Genomic DNA, 16822 nt, shown 5'->3' on the forward strand with positions numbered 1-16822 from the left:
ATGTTCAGAAGTTAAACTTAGATATGAATGTAATCATAAGGAAGATATTAACTCGAAACACAGATTTGCTTCTTTGTTTTATGGGAGGTTGTATAAACGCCCACAGGTGTTGAAAAAGTGTGAAAAAAAAAATGAAATGGATCGTTTAAAAATGGAGTTTCACATGTTCTCAGCTACACATGTGTATTGGAAATAGGCTCCTCAAAAATCACTATAGTATGTTATCAACTACGAGGGTGAAAATCTTTGCTGCTGGAGCTGCCTGTTTGGTGTCTGTGCACAGTACTTCTGTACAAATGTAGGGAACTCGGGGAAGCTTACTTTTTTCATTAAATTATATATATATATACCAAATGAGGCTAACACTGTGCCTGCAGGGCTCTGCAGGATGCTTTTCACTTGCCAATACCTGGCCATTTACTAACGGTAACTTGGTTAATGATTGCAGCTCTACATTCTCTTATTTTGGAAAAGCTGCTGGTATGTTTGCCTTTTATGCTGCTTATCCTTTGCACTCAGAGGTGTTTTTCCTTTCCATGTAATTTTTTGATCTAAAATAATATATGTATATACATATATATAGCAAATAGGAAAGCAGGTATGTAAAGTGAAGGTTATGAATAGTATAATTATGAATCACCGTAAAATTAGGCAGCTTTTTTTAATCCACAAAGCCTTTGATTTCTTGAAAGTACTGTGAAAAGGCACATATGCCATTATCATTACATGCTGGTTTTCTGCATTTCATAAATTAGTAAAGGAGGAGATTGCTTTAGAGCCGGGCCAGTGTTATATTTCTTTGTACACATTTCTGTATGAACAGAGTAAGCTGTGAATGAAGCAGGTGATGCAAATAAGTCAATTCAATGGGTGAAATCTATTCTGATTCATAGTTGAACCAGTTGGAATAAAACAGAGCTGGAGTTTCTCTCGCAGGATAACCGGGAGATAACTCTCATGAGAGGGAAGAGGTGAGCATGTGCTGGATGAGGTGGATCCCTTCTTGACACCTTATAGACATGGAAAAGTAGGACCTGCAAATAGACAAATGTTAAAATAATCCTCAAGGCGAAAAGAGGAACGTTGAGAACATTATTTAAGCAACTGAGGAAATGAGAATTCTTTTCAGAGTATGTCATTTTGGAATGATCATAGCTGAAGAGGTGATAGTGTCGTGCCAAAATGTGGGATCTTCTCCAAAGGTGTTCAGCAGCTGCTCAGCTGTGTAAGTGAAATATGCAAGCACTATTGGACAGTGAAGTCAGGTATTTAAGCGGAGAATAAAATAAAGTGGAAGAACTCCTGAGTTCTTCACCTGGAAGACTTCCAGAGATGAGGAGCTGCAGGATGCACTTACTAGAGGGAGCGGTGCCAGGGTGGAAGGAGAAAGAGACACAAAGACACAAAGGCTGTGCAGTAGAGGTGAACCCAGTTCTGGAAGGATGGACGTGAATGACCACCTTGTACAAACTAAACCGTTTCATGGTGTTTCAGCAGGTTGTGTAAAAACTTTAAGAAGCATTTTAACTTTTAAGAAGGATGTACCAGTAGCAATGATATGAAATTCCACACAGAATTGCCACTTCCTATGCACAAGCCCCTAATCTCATAGTGTGCAGTGCTTTTTTTTTTTCTCTTTTCCTTTTTTTTTTTTTTCTCTTTTCCATTTAATAAATATCCATATTCAGGAGCAGAATTGATTTGGTAGGAGGGGACGAAAATTACAAAGCCCTTAAGTTACAATTGTAATCGACATGAAAGACGTCCATGAAACGCGACTGTGGGGACTGCGGGTACTCAGGGCCGGGGGGGGGGGCGGCAGGCAGGGCACTCGTCGTTCCCGCCCGCGGGGCGCGCGGCAGTCGGCGGGAGGGGGAGAGGGAGAGACTGAGGGGCGGCCATGAAGGGAGGTTGTGAGGGGAGAGCAGGGGCGGCCGTGGGATGTGAGGGGTGGCCATGGGGGAAGATCTTCACGGGAGATGGGTGGTGGCCATGAGGGTAGAGGCAGCAGCTGTACAGTGTGGGCTACTATGGAGGGGAGAAGATGAGGGGTGGCTGTGAGTGGAGATCATGAGGGGAGATCAGTTTGCCCTCAGTGACATGGTTTAGTGGTGGTCTTGGCAGTCCTGGGGTAACAGATCTTAAAGGTTTTTTCCAACCTAGTTGATTCTATGATTCTATGAAATGTTCCATTGGAGTGAACATCTCAATAATGAAAAGGCAATAAAAAATAAAATATGCCAATATCACAATCATCTGGAAAATCTACAGCCTTGGTCCTGAGTATAAATGTGTGTGGGAAGTCCCGTTAGCCCTGGATGCACTCAGGTACAGGGGTATACAGGCAAAGCCCAGCAAATAAATGAGTGTCTCAGTCTGTAGCGATCTCTTCATTAAAAGAAAGTTTCCGCCTTTGTTATCACTTGTGAAGACTGAGTATAAATAAGGTTTGGAGAAAGGAGAAGCAGGGCTGGGCCTTGACTTCTATAACCAGAAAATCCTCACACCTCTTCCAGGTGACACTGCAAGGCTTTCCATTTCGAAAGCCCAAAAGGAAAAATAGTGTTTAATCCTCACGGAGGTGAGGAAGGGGACAGGGAATGAAAAGCTCTATTTTCTTCTTTCCTCCCTCCTCATTTTGGTCTGACTCTCTTGGAAAAAAGAGAGCTCCATTTGGTGAAATAACTCATTTGGAATATCAATTCTCCATCAAAGAGACATCTCAGACATACTGAGCTGTCAGGAGGCTTGTCACTGCCACGTGGAAGCCTTCAGAAGTTACCTCTGAGGAGGGAAGATGTTAGAAATCTTACACACACTGTCTCCATTTCTTGCTAAAACAACTCCTAATTAGTCCTTCTTTTTCTTCTTCCTTTTTTTTTTTTTTTCCTTTAAATATGCAGCACCAGGGAAAAATTGGAGTTAAATTTAATGTTGGGACTGATGACATCTCAATTGAAGAGATCAACGCTATCATTAATGATGGAAAATACCATGTGGTACGGTTCACAAGAAGTGGTGGCAATGCCACATTACAGGTGGACAACTGGCCAGTTATCGAACGTTACCCTGCAGGTAAGGGCTTACACAGACACTTGTGAGTAAGAGGGTGGGGGATGCCTGCTCATTTTGCTTCTCTTCTAGTACGTCAGCTCCTTCACAATGTCTTGCTAGCTAATTAAGTAGTTAGAGTCCTGAGCAGTATGCAGTTTATGATGATGGCCTTTCCTAAGTGAGTTTAAAAGCACAGATTCAGGTTATTACTGGAAGTGGAAAAATACAGTTATCAAGGCGTGAAATAGTGGTTGTGTTTCTTGTTTCATTTGTTTTTATTGGACGATTGTTGTAGCGGGGAAAAAAAGGCTTTGACAAAAGCTACACAGTAAAGCGACTCCCAAATCGATCTCCAAGTGATGGGGATTTTACTGAATATGCTGAGGAAAAGGTTGTCTGTGTTCTTTTAATTACAAGTTGATATTAAAGCAGTCTGAAGCTTATGAATTTAGCAGAAGTGTTCCAGCAGGCATAACCATCCCTGGAGACATTCAAGGCCAGGCTGGATGTGGTTCTGGGCAACCTGATCTAGCTGGAGATGTCCCTGCTTATTGCAGAGGGTTGGGCTTCATGACCTTTGAAGGTGCTTTCCAACCCAAACTGTTCTATGATTCTATAACCAAAAGATGTATCAGTTACCAATTGTATGGCCAACCAAATAAAGATGCTTTCACTTAAACCACAATCTACAGGGTATTACTTATGTAAGTGATGCTGGTTACTTAACAGCACCACTCATGTGAATGCAGAGTTGCCTTGTTTGGACCCATATTTACTTCTATGCAAATGCTCACTGAAGACTATTGTGTTACTAATTTTATGAATTTTTAAAGGCAACAGGTTTTTCAGACATGCAGTGCCTTTCTTATTGAATAGTACTACTGAGCCATTAATGGTAACTTACAAATCCGCATGTTCTCTGTTAACAGTTGGTGTGTGTTTTTATGAGTAAACAAAAGGCAGCAAATCGAGAGATGTAAGTAAAAGATACTCTGATTTGCATATTTTGCTACTACATAAATGACAGCTCTGATTTATCTGTTCATAAGTAGAAAATTCTTCATTTTGGGGGTGGGGTGATACAGGAGGGTATTTATATATATAGATATAATATTTATAGTATAATACATATAATATATATAATAAGGAATACATAAGCCATTCCTTGTACTGATTATTAGTATTTACTTGGGTATTGGGGTTTTTTTGGGAGGAGGTTGAGTTGTAGTTCAGCTGTTCACCTGGCTTTTTAAAAAATAAAAATAATTAAAAAAGAAAATCCACGGGTGAAATATAATGCTTCAGATAATTTCTTGGAGATAATTTAGAATTTAAAATACAAATGAAAGTATGCCTCACAAATGAAATTCTGTATAGCAGGAGTTGTTTAAAAATCTCACCTGTGTGCTAATGTGTTATGAATGACTGACAGTTCTGGCAATTAGAAGCAATTACTGTCTTTAATTTAGAAGCATTTCTGAGAGGGGATAAACTCTTGAAGGAAAGAGGGATACTGAATGAAATATGTCCTGTGATCTTTCAGATATTCCTGTTTGCCACATGTTCCCCTTATTTTCTAACTTTTGCAATGTTTGGTAAATGGTAGCTGAAATAAGATGGTAGAAGCTACAGAGATGTGTGTCTTAGTTTGTGCTCAAGATATATGTATCAGAAAGGAAAAAAATAAGGTTTGGGATGATTTTTTTTTTTTACCTAAATGATGAGCATGAAAATATTTTTCATTTCTGTTCTGGTTCTTCCTGAAAATACAAAGTGGCTGCAACAAGGACAAACTGCAGCTGAGTTCTGAAGATAGTGGCACACAAAATTTGTTTATACTGAACATAGATCAGTTCAGGAAATAGAGTGATTTCCCTGAGATGGAATTAGTGGAGGGGATGTTTTCTTTGAAAAAGCAAAACAACACATTAGAGCTTTTCCAGCTTCCTTTGGCAATCTATGCACAAGGTGCATTTCAGGGCATTTTCAGTGGCTTCATCAGCCAGTGTACAGAATCCCTTCACTTGCTTCATTGCTGGATCTTCCAAGACTGCTGTTGGCCTTTAATTTTCTTTCCCATAGTAATGTTTTACTGCTCTTGTATAGCATTGCTTTTGAAATCCAACCTCCCGCTTTTCTCCTTCTGTCTCTTTCCCTTCCCAACATGAGAGCGCTCAGGCATACCTTTTTTAACGATTCCATGTTACTCCATCAGGTTTGACACTCTTCATTTAAACCCTTTTTAAACACTAGTTTACACACAGACTGGTATTGATGTACCTTTTGGGAAAGACGCAGGCTTGTCCTGAAGACAGTGCTGCCTTTGAGCAAGGTTGATACTGCTTTGAAGATATTAATAGCACCTTGTTCAAAGCTACCACTGTCATTCCTGTTCTAAAGGTAGTATTTCTAAAAGTGACATCTTAAGGATATCAAACGGCACAGTTTGGCCAGTGTTGCTGCATCCAATTTAGATGTGCTTCTGCTGTTTAGGGACTGGCAGTGGTACCTGGCAGTACTGGTTACCCAGCTTACTTGCTCTTTGCTCATGTTTTGGATGGAGGATATGTTGCAGATGTACACTACGCACCAAATTGGACTCTGTTTTCATGAGTGAGACCTCATTGGCTTCCATTTCAGTGGTAGAAAGAATATTTTTTGCTTTGTGCCTGTTTTCTGTACAATTTCTTAATGTGCCTCTGCCATTGTACCTAAGCACAGACTTACCTCTCCTTCTCCTGGGGTTTTTTAATTAAGAGAAATGAGATTAGCAGCTTCAGTTATCGGTTTGCTATTCTTAAACATGCTGGATTTCCTTTTTTCAAAAGTATAGTAATATAAAAAATACCCTCTTAGTTGGCTGTCTGAAGCATACCAGCTGATCAGTTCTTCTGTCTTTACAAGGAGCAATTGTGCTCTGAATTACAGTTCTGGTTGGAGTGTCTGACTTAAAGACGTTGCTTCTTTGTGATCATTTTCTTAAAATAATGGGTGAGGATTTCTGAGAGGATTTTCTGGTCACAGGCTCAGGATTTCCAAGTTTCGTTGCCTGTGTAGCCTTTATGTTGCCCCATTTAAATCTTGTAGATAAGGGCACCCAAGGCCCAGTAACAGTCAGTGCTGTGTCACTTGCTGACACGATGCCGTAGGTACCCCAGTTGATACTCAAAGCTGAGCGCCTTTTGAAAAAGAGCTGTGGCCCTGATTGCCACAAGTCTGTGTGGGGTTTGTAGGGAGTCTGAACTCAGCCCTGAGTCTCAGGAGCAGCTGAGAGTTCAGTCTTCCTGCAAAGGGTTTTCTAGCTGTAGCACACATGATTCCCTAATACTGTTTTATGAGCAGTCAGAGGAGTAGGCACCTTGCAGGAAGTATCAAGTAGCAGTGCTCCATAGGGTTTCCTTGTTTACTTTGTGTGTTTTATTCTAGCATTTCATAAAATGCAGAAATGACCTTGGAAGATTAATAGGATCTAGCATGTTTCTCTTGCACATCATTATCCATCCCACTAGGCTTGAGTGTCATGTTTTCTCTGGGCCAATGCCCCTTCAGTTTGTATCTGAGTAGGTATGAAAAGAGAGAGTTGTAAAAGGAAAAGAGGTGGGGGTGGCCAGTGGTAGAGGGTTATCATCCATGTGAAGGTGCCTGGTTGTTTTTTGGAGTATTTTGGGGGGAAATATGTGTTAGTCCTTAGACAAATGTGAAGATTTTGGTGTCCTGAAGTAGCTGGATGATTTGCAGAGACAAGAGGTTTAGGTTTAGTTTCATATGTTCTTCCAGACTCCCTTCAGAGTCTTTTGTTTTCACTCCGAAGTTTCTGTCTTGAGATTTCTCTGAGCGCATTGCGAGAACTGTGAGGATGCAGTCTTCAGTTTCTGCCCTTTAGTAAATGTTTGTCCTGTTTTTCTCACTTCCTCAGTGTGATTGAAAATGTTACATTGTAGTTTTTTGGTAGGTAAATTGCACAGTTCTGTACTGGATTTGTATATTCCATCTTTCATAACTAAATTCAGTGTTATGTTTCTGCTAAATTGTTATCATCCTTCTGCACCTTCCCAAAGAACTTTAATATTTCACCTTGGTCTCTTTTTCAGATAGTGATTTCCCATTACCTTTCCTGTATGCAGCCTAATTTCTGATCATATTAACAGCAAACTGCTGACTGCGCACTCAGAGTTCCTAATCAATACACTAACCCCATTTTCCATGCAGATCATTTCTATTAATTCTGGGTCATCTTGTCTGCCTCCCAACAGTTGTTACTTCACCATAGTAGCAACTCCAGCTACTACTGTGAGCAGATTTCTTTTGCAACTTCAGTTAGATAGTGATTCCACACTGAAATGTAGATCTGCTAAGAATGCATTTCTGTTAAGAAACCAAAGGACTTGTTAATTTGGGTCAAATTGAATGGAAAATTATGACCAAAGGAAAAAAAGAAAATAATAGGAAATAGGTTTTGGTAATGTCAGAGTATTAATTTTCAGTATTCTCTTAATAAAATGTTCTGACTCTTTGTGTCAAGATTGTCCAGTGTTTCTAGGGGGATCTGGGTAGTCTGAGAACAAAGCATCTCATTTTATTTGAAATAACCTTTTCTTCCTTACCTGAAAGAAAATCTGTTTCAAATCAAATCAAGGGGGGTGGGAAGGGATGTATTAAAAAAACCCGAAACCTAATCTTTCTCACAGCAGTGCTCATAACTGTATCTCTTTAACAAGAAAAATTATTTTCTCCATTTCCTAATTTCCCTTCCTTATTAGTGAAGGGTGTGCATTTTGCTAGCCTGGGAAAGTGTATCAGAGCAAGCTAGATGACTTTCTAAAGCCACAATAATCACCATTTATTGTGAAGGATTTTCAGAATCACTTTTCTGTGAATACTTCTATACTTTCTGCAGTCAAAGGGAGTTTTCCCAATGCTGATTCTCTCAAGAAACACTGTGCAACCAGTCATTTTACCAGTGGGAACCTACTCTTCAGAACTTCCATCATAAATCAAACTGATGCAGAATTTGATTGGGTATAAGATGATCTCTTAGATATTGGCCAACTTGTCTGTATTTTCAAAGCTGTGCAGACACTGGGAATACTCAGCAGTTGCTGGGGCCCTGCAGCAGTCTAGAAGATACAGTCTGATTTAGGCAGATATCTAAAATGAAGCCTTCCCTAGACCTCTGGTCAGCCTTAGAACAGTTTAGCTTAGTGGCAGCTGTCCTCATGTACCCCATGGGTCAGCAGATGTTGTCAGGGATGTGTCTGACAGACCTAGATCTGATAGCATAAGCATCTCACACATGTTGTTCACACAAAAGAAATTGTCCAAATCACTGCCAGGCTAGTGGAACAGATGTACCTCTGTGACTGGGGAGTATAAATTATGATTGAGCATCCACACCAAAGAAGAACCTGTGTGAGAGTCCATGTATGTTGGCAGAAGATCAAACTGCAGGCCGACATTATGGTTGGTGCCAAGTACCTCTGCAGTATGGCAATTGGCAGCTGAAGCTTTTCGGACTTCTGTATAATACAGAATAATTCTGCTCTGGGTTTTGGTTTTGATAATTTTTTCCACTTTATCACATAAAGTTAAACATCTAAGGGCACACATGTTGTCTTGGGGATTTTCTCTGCATCTGTGGGCTAAAGGTTGCTATTGCAGAACATCCAAGGGCTATGGGAAGGGAGCATCTCATTTAAATGCTTCTCTTGATCCTGTATTCTGGAAAATTGATGAAGCTAATGCAATTCTTTTCATGGGATACACCTGACTTTAAGATAAGTGTTAAAAGTCAACTATTATCATGTTCCTCTTTAGGATGAGTGCTATCCATTTGGTTTGGTTTTGTGTGTTCAGACTGACCATAAAATTAACAGGAGACATATGTGTCAGTACATTTGTTTCCCTGGACAAGTAGTATTTTCCCAGCTATCCATATAGTTGTCTAACTTGCATGCCATTGGCTTAGAAATACCTTCCAAATTCAGGCCCCCACAGCCATCAAAGATCTGTTTCTCAGTCATAAGCGTGGTGGCCAGGAGAGAACTCAGGCTCATTCCAAACACAGAATCATAGAATCACAGATTGGTTTGGGTTGGAAGGGACCTTAAAGCTCACTCAGTTCCAACCCCCACCACAGTCAGGGGCACCTTCCACTGGACCAAGTTGTTCAAAGCCCTGTCCGTATCTTTGAATATTCTGATAAAATGGGCAGACAGCCTGTTAATCAGCACATCCCTGCAAAATCATAATGGTCAAGGTGAGTGAGGTAGAAACCTGACAAGGAAACGGTCACTCAGTATTTGCCTTGCCTTGTATTTGCCATAGGGTAATATTTTAAAGCCCCCCTGGTCACTGCTGGTTTTTCCATGCTGAAATAATATCAGCCTTCTGACTCCTATTTCTTTACTTGTCCAGCAACACATTGTCTTTACCTTTTTCCTCACGTGGTTCCTTCTTTGGTTAAAAGAATACATCTTGGTGTTCTCTCATGTCCTTTGCTATAGTCAGAGTTTTGACACTTCTACAGTCAGATCTGTCACTTTGATAAGTCAGTCCTGAGAGTGGACATAGATGATATGAAGAATGTTTTATTTTGATGAGCTGTGAAGCTCACAAACTTGACTCAGCCTCTTGTTGCTTGGTGGGAGCAATGCTCCCAAAGACAAAATAAAAACTACCGTTCTGCCCGGGAGGAAAATGCAGTGGAAAAGACTTAAGTTTTGTTCACAGCAGTTAAAGTTACGTGAAACAGATACTGCCCAATATCTGTTGGTTTATATGTCATTTTCCTGCAGTGAGAAACTAGCAGTGCCAATGAAACAAGGACATGTCATTATACTTTACATCCCTTTGAGATAAAAGTGTTTGGAAAGAACAGGAGGACTTCTCAGAAGCTCTCCATCTGGGAATATGTAGATGAATTATACAGTGCAAGTGAACATTTTAGGTATGAATTTATGCCATATGTATAAAAGCAGGCTGTAGATACAGGCCTAAAATATTTAGTCCATGGAATTACTAAGCAGAGAAGGAAAAATATCAGCTAAGTCAGTAGTTCCTTGGTTACCAAGTAATGTCTCATCCTCCAAGATTTGGAAAGCAAACCTCACTGGTGTTCTTTATGGCCTTTCATGAGTCCATGAAGTCATGTGTCCCTGGGGTTCTGTTTGTGGTAAGGTCTCCATCTGGGAATGTCTGCTGGTAACTATTTTAGTTAAACTTATTCTGGTTTGATGGGACATAATGGGGAATGAGTTAACAGGGGTTTTTTTATTTGCACAAAGTCTTTGACAAAGTTCCTTATGTGAAAATATTCAGGAACGAATTACACAATCCTGATGATAAAGGAAGAATTTTTTTCATGGATGAGACTCTGTCTTAGGGAGAACAGAGGCATCGATTCCCATCTAATGAAAATCAGTGAATTAAATCCATTGATTTTCAATGGAAATATGATCATTTAAAGCTTAAATTATATATTAATTTACATTGATTTAAAAAAAGAATTAGAAACCATACATACTGGCTGTAGATTTCAAGATTACTAGAGAAGACAAAGATAACTGAATGAAGAATTAGAAGAACAATGTATACTTTCTTTGACAGGCAATGGAAAAAAAAAAAAACAGAAGGAAAAAAGGAAGATGTTTTAAAGCAGAACCATTTAAAACCCCTGGATTTTTACATTTCTAAAATTTAAGAAGGAAAAATCCAGTCTCTCATGTAATTTATTTGCCTTTTTTTTTTTTTTTTTTTTTTTTTGTAGAGTAAGAGATTTTGTAAAATCTTCATTAACTTAAGCAATGTTTTGATCAATCAAAGCATTTTTCATTCTTGTCCCAGAGTTAAAAAATTGACTTTCCTTATTGGCTAGCCATCATAACGGTAAAAGAAAAGTTGATATATGGGAAATAATACGCTCAGGTAAGATAATTTGAATTTTTGTAGAGATATATCATTATAACCTTTCTTCTGAGACATTTTCATTTTAAATTCATTTTTGCAAAAGCACATGTGGCTGGAAATGGACAATAACAAGAACACTAGGACCTCCTGTAGAGACATATTAAGACATGAATGCTGAAAGTAATTTCCAGTGATACATTCTAAGATCTCATTTTCCCTTTTCATAGCTCAAAACCGGATGGCTCAGTACCATTCTGTAGCTGACTAGTATACCCATTGAACATCTTTCATCGTTAATACTCTCTTGTAATATCCCAGTTTATTGCAAAAAAAATGGTGTGACTAGTCCTATATCTGAAGTGCGTGACCTGCATTTTGTGGTATAAGCTTTAGTGTCACTTCTGTTAACTTAGGGCTCAGTTCCTTTTGACTGACACCTACAGCGCTTTCAGAGTTACCAGTATGTCTCATTTTATGATATATGCAGATTTCATTGTCTGGTCAACATTTTATACTGAGATCAGTGAAGAAAATACTAAAGATTGGTCCTGGAACTCATCTCGGATACTTTCTTAGGAGTTCTACCCTGATAGTTTTCCTATGGGGAAAACCACTGGTTTTCCTTACGTATCTGCAGTGATCTCGATAGTAGCTCTTACGACATAGTCTAACACAGTTTCAGAATTCACCATGAAACTCATGTTATTAACTTAACATAGAACTCAGCATTTAGTTTGTTATATTTGCTTGCCTTAAACACATGTAGAGCTTCCAGCCATTCAACTAGATGGCATCAGCTCTCCAAAATACTTGGAGAGCTTTGATAGGTCTGACTGATCTACTGTCTCTTGAAGAATTTTATTTTTCAGATACAGGTAATATAGTGGGGAACAATGGTATAGTTGACACATTGGCAGGTCTGAATATGACAAGTAACGAGTGCTTATCATCTGTGGGAATGATTCACAAAGAAGCTGAAGATGACAATAAAGTGGAAGTATTAGGAAGAAGGTGGCTCCAGTGCACTAGCTAGTTCCTGGAAAGGGCTCTCAGCCTGGGAAGATGCAGCACCTTGAGTGTGACCTGAAACAAGCAGCTTGTGTATTCAGAAGCCTGTCAATAGACGCAGAGTTAGGATACTAGGCTGTGGTGTCTACATGAGAGAGAGAAAGGAGGAGAGAAAAAAATTCCTCATTCAGTGCTATCCCTAGTGTCTTTTTTTATTCAGCTCTTTACTGTACACTTTTTTTATACTGTTTTCCACAGTTAATTGATGATTTGCTAGATGGCATCATATCCAGTGCTTTACTGAAATCCAGATAAATTAGATATAGTCACAGTATCACAGTATATATATAGTCAATTTCCTTCATCTAGAAAATCAGTTAACTTACCAAATACAGCTATTAGATTAGTCTAACATGATTTGGTAAAGTTTTGCATTTTATCTCATTTTCCAATTGCTTCCATGGCTTTAATTCTTTGCTTTCAAATTTATTCTAAAGCACTGTGTACAGACAAAAGGTCAGACTAAATAGTTTGACTGGATGGCTTTTTTCCCCTTCTTCTGTAAAGCTATTTCATTTTCTGTTATCTAATACAAGAAGTAGCAAAAAGTACAAAAGTACAAAAACATGTACTTTTGGCTTGTTGGTTTTAAGTTCTGGAATAGACATCATTTTCCTCACCTTCTGACCCCAGAAGTTCATTAAGAATAGGTATGTAAGCTTTCTTTTGAGCTGTGGAGATCTTAATTTTCGTATACACATTCATCTCAGTCAATCCAGTCTGCTCCTTTGGATCATTATCAACCTTATTACAAATTGACTTCCCTTGTTTCCATGATCTCTGTTTATAGCACTAAAAGAATCTCTGGCTTTTCAATTTATTTTACTTTCTTTGAAATATATAAATAACATATGTGCACATATAAATATATGTTATATATTTATATATATATGTATAAATTTATAAGCACTAATATATAAGTTTATACTTGATCTTAAATAGTTTCCAAGTGTCCTTCCTGGCAGACTTCAGCCTCTCAGACTGATTACACAACCTGGTTTCCTTCACTTGATCAAATTTTGTTCTTTTGAAATCAAGAATCTGATTTACAGACTTATTTTTAGTTGTCCTTGTATTAGAGTCAACTCCTGATCATTCAATGTCAACCGTGATAATCAAAAAGTTTCCTACAATTAACTTTCCTATGCTGTTTTCATTATTTATCTAAAGCAAAGCCAAAATAACATGGAGTTTTTGTTTGTTTCAACTGGACAAAATCTTCATTGAGTATTAGGGGAAGCTGATATTTACCTGTATTCATACAATTACATTCAATTATAATATGAATAAAAGAAGGCATTATAGCAGCTTTTAAAATAATGGCATAGACAATTTAAAATAAGACAAGGACATCTGTGAAACTCAACTTCAGCAAGTTCTCGACAATACAATAAGATGCAAGAAACCAGTTTAGCAGGTATCAAAATAGTTTAAAAGATTCATTTTAGTTATTGAACCACAAACCAGCAGTGGCTGTAGATGTAACTAGGCAAGCATGCTACCTTGCTACCTTTGTCGGCATGCAATTGCACAAGTGATTTCTTGCCATCTTTTCCTGATTCATACAGCCCTGACTATACTTAGGTTATGAATAAATGTATTTTTCAGCATGTATCTAGGTATCATTTTCAGTATAATTTTATTGTTCATGTGAAAGATTGATGTTAACAAAAATGGTGATTTATTTTCCCATTGTGTTTGGGTGAACCTCTGTTACAGCTTATCCAAAGTCAATTAAGTATATTTCTCCTAAAAAAAGCACTGCTGCCCTTTGAGAGATTATGAAATTGTTCTATCCTGCCCAGGTGATAGCCAAACAAGGCACTACAGTAAGTTTCTTTTTGAAAAGTGGTTTCACTAAAGTTTCCCAAATCAGCTTTTTAATTTGACAGCTTATCAGGTTTTTCTGTCAGCTAATGCTACATAATAATGCTGCTCGAAGTCTGCAGACAGATTTTCTTTTTTCCTTTATTTTTCATCTTTGATATCCTGGTGAAATACAAAGGCTCATCCTTTCTTTGACTTGATAGATCCTGTAATTAAATTCAGATCTTGATAAAATGTGTGGCACAGTTGTCATTACTTGATCACAGAAGGTATAACGCTTTTCAGTTAAATACAGCAAGGTGGCATAACGCATCTAGTTTAGGAGGAGAAAGAAAATGTCAAAGGAGCAGTGATTCAGAAAATAGGTTCCAAAGTAGTGAAACAGTTACGTGCTCTTTTTGTGTCTTGTGGCAAAGGATGGTGCCCATACTTGCTTACCTTAATTAGACACAGAGTGATAGGGAAATAGAATTTCTGAAGACCACGAGCTGTGTGGATTCAAGTTAAAGGAAGAAAGTAGGAGTGAAAACAGATCTCAGAATAAGACGTGGTAAATCTGCCACAGCTGGCCCCACTCACCTCTTCAGGAAGGCCATTTATCTACTAACATTCCCAATAAAAGTCAGAAAAAGCCCACAGAAGTCACAAAAGATTAAACGTTGCCAATGCGTAGGGATTCTTTTTGCATACTTTTATTTGGTTTGAGATGTGTTTCCCACTTAACCTGCAGTATCACAGCTAGTCCAGTGTAGTAGGATAAGTTCAAAATGGAGGATTAAGGTGTTGGTTAAAAATAAAGTAATTCAATCAAATCCTTTACCAAGGAATTTTAGCTACTCAGCATCTTCCTTAGCAATACAGTGCTGATACCTGTGATAGAATGAATGTCTTAACAGACCTTTGTGGTCATTCTTTTCTTTCCCAGTGGAAGGACCATGTTGTCAACACCAGATTCTTTGATTTCTCTTTCTTTTCAACCTGCCCTCTAGTAGGTTCATAGCTGTCTCATTCAGGATTACACAGGATTTCATGTAACACGTCACACACTAAGCCAAACCAATATCGACTGACTTCAGGAAAGTAACTTTTGTGTAACAGATAAGCTCATATGGTTGTGTCTGTTCCCCTCACTTTAGATGTCTTGCTTGATGGTCATATGCATGGATTTGCTGTGAGACTGGTTGGTATTAATGCTCTTGGTGGCTGATGGAGCATGCAAGAGAGAAGGATGATGGTTTATTCTGCTGTGTGTTCCTTCTGCAATGCAGTTTATTTCCATTAACTTCTGGGGCAACCCTGAAGTCAGTCTGAAATGGAAGCTTTTCTCAGGACAGAACAAATCAATGCAGTGTTGAGCCTTCCAACCAGACTATCTGTCATATGGAAAACAAATTAAATTTCTTTGCAGTGCTATTGTGTTTCAGGTGCTCTTGGAAGGTGAGGTATTTTTTCTATTTGGAGCACATTTGTGCATGTGTCCCCAGATATATTTTACTGGTGTTGTGAGGTGTGACAGCAGAATAGTACTTTATGTCTTCAGGATAAGAACTTACATTAAACTAACTAATTCAGAAGCAGTCACTATAATTCATACTGCAGGATGGAAAACAGCAGACTGCTCTGTCCTAGATACATTTTCAAGAGACTGAACCACATTAACATCCTGAAACTGCAGTGTCCACACTGTCAAAATAACTTTTTCTTTAATACTTTGGATTTGAGATTAATGGCAACTTGGTTGTAACAAATTCTGCAGAACTGTTGTATTGTATTATGCATTTAAAAGTAAGTTCAGGGTGTTGGAGGAGTGTCCAGAGAGCAAACTTGACTCTAGCAAGGTGTACTAAAGCAGAGTGTCTTTCTTTTCTGTCTATCCTACCTGTCAGAAAAAGCATGAAAGGCTGGATGATTTAAATAACCTAGAACTGCTGTGAGCTTCTCAAGAGGCAAGTTTTGCAGTATACACCATTTCAAATAAAGCAGAAATTGTATATCCACCACTATACTAGAAGCACAAAAAATTGAGAATGGCATCCTGATTTCAACCCCTTACAAGCAGAAGTTAACTTAAAGGCAGTGAAATTATGCTTTTAACAGATCTGGCTTAATTGAGATGTGAATGGGTTTCTTTTCCTCAGTGGACTATTTCTAAGGAGTTAAATAGCCTTTCTGGTGCAGCATTGAGTTTAGTGAACATTAAAAAACTGAATGAAACGCAATATTGTCACAGTTAAGTATATATAAAGGCAGTTTTGATTTTTGTCTTTTAGAGAACTGATGGGCATTAATAGACTACTGGTTGAAAATTTTAAAATTATAGTTGCACAATAGGGAGAGAATAATAAATATGTCCTTTTCAAAAGAACAAACAGTGCTAGAAGTTTCTCTTTAGCTCAGTATAGGGGTAAGTCTTGAAAATACGCCCTCATTTTCAGAGTACAGCAATTGCCTCACAGAAATTTTCAACCAAAGGCTTCTTGAGCATCTCACTTCTGGGTCCTGGTCATGTAGTTCTCTCTCACGCAAATTCATGTGTGGTTTTGTTTGAATTAAAACACAGTCTCAGACTGAAGAAAGTGTTGTGGTTGCACTGTCAGTTCTGGAGGGCTGTGGTAAGATAAGGTACATGTGAAGGATGTGGACAGAGCAGTTTCGGGCTCATTATCATGGGGCTTCCTCCCTTTTTTAACTTCTCTGGTTCTCATAGGTACCAGCTGTGTGTATAAATCATCCTTTATGAGCCAAATTATCATCTACCGAGGTGTAGTGCTGCAGTGACTTTGGGGGGAGCCTGCAAATCACAGCTATACATTTTATCATCAGTCCCAAAGCTGACAGATACTCTTTATCAAAGTGATGAGCAAGTGAATGTAGTTAATTTTTCATTAGTGGGCTTGAGCTAATAAACTGAATATTGCATAAAACAAATGGTTATCAGTGAGGAGCATTTGTTGACTGGAAACATGTT

The 16822-nt window shown here is 38.4% G+C and overlaps 1 protein-coding gene across 28 annotated transcripts in view; it reads left to right on the forward strand.

Annotated features, from left to right (window-relative positions):
• The window catches only part of NRXN1 (neurexin 1), a gene marked incomplete at its 5' end in the record, with an annotated part of 676782 nt that overhangs the window by 552657 nt on the left and 107303 nt on the right, over positions 1-16822 (forward strand). For all 28 annotated transcript variants that reach the window (XM_080615047.1, XM_080615057.1, XM_080615070.1 and 25 more), the window contains one exon: positions 2904-3075. In XM_080615047.1, the coding sequence (XP_080471173.1) occupies positions 2904-3075 (172 nt within the window). The remainder of the gene's footprint in view (positions 1-2903; positions 3076-16822) is intronic.

This window comes from Psittacula echo (assembly GCF_963264785.1).
Source record: "Psittacula echo genome assembly, chromosome: 4".
NCBI classification, from domain to species: domain Eukaryota; kingdom Metazoa; phylum Chordata; class Aves; order Psittaciformes; family Psittacidae; genus Psittacula; species Psittacula echo.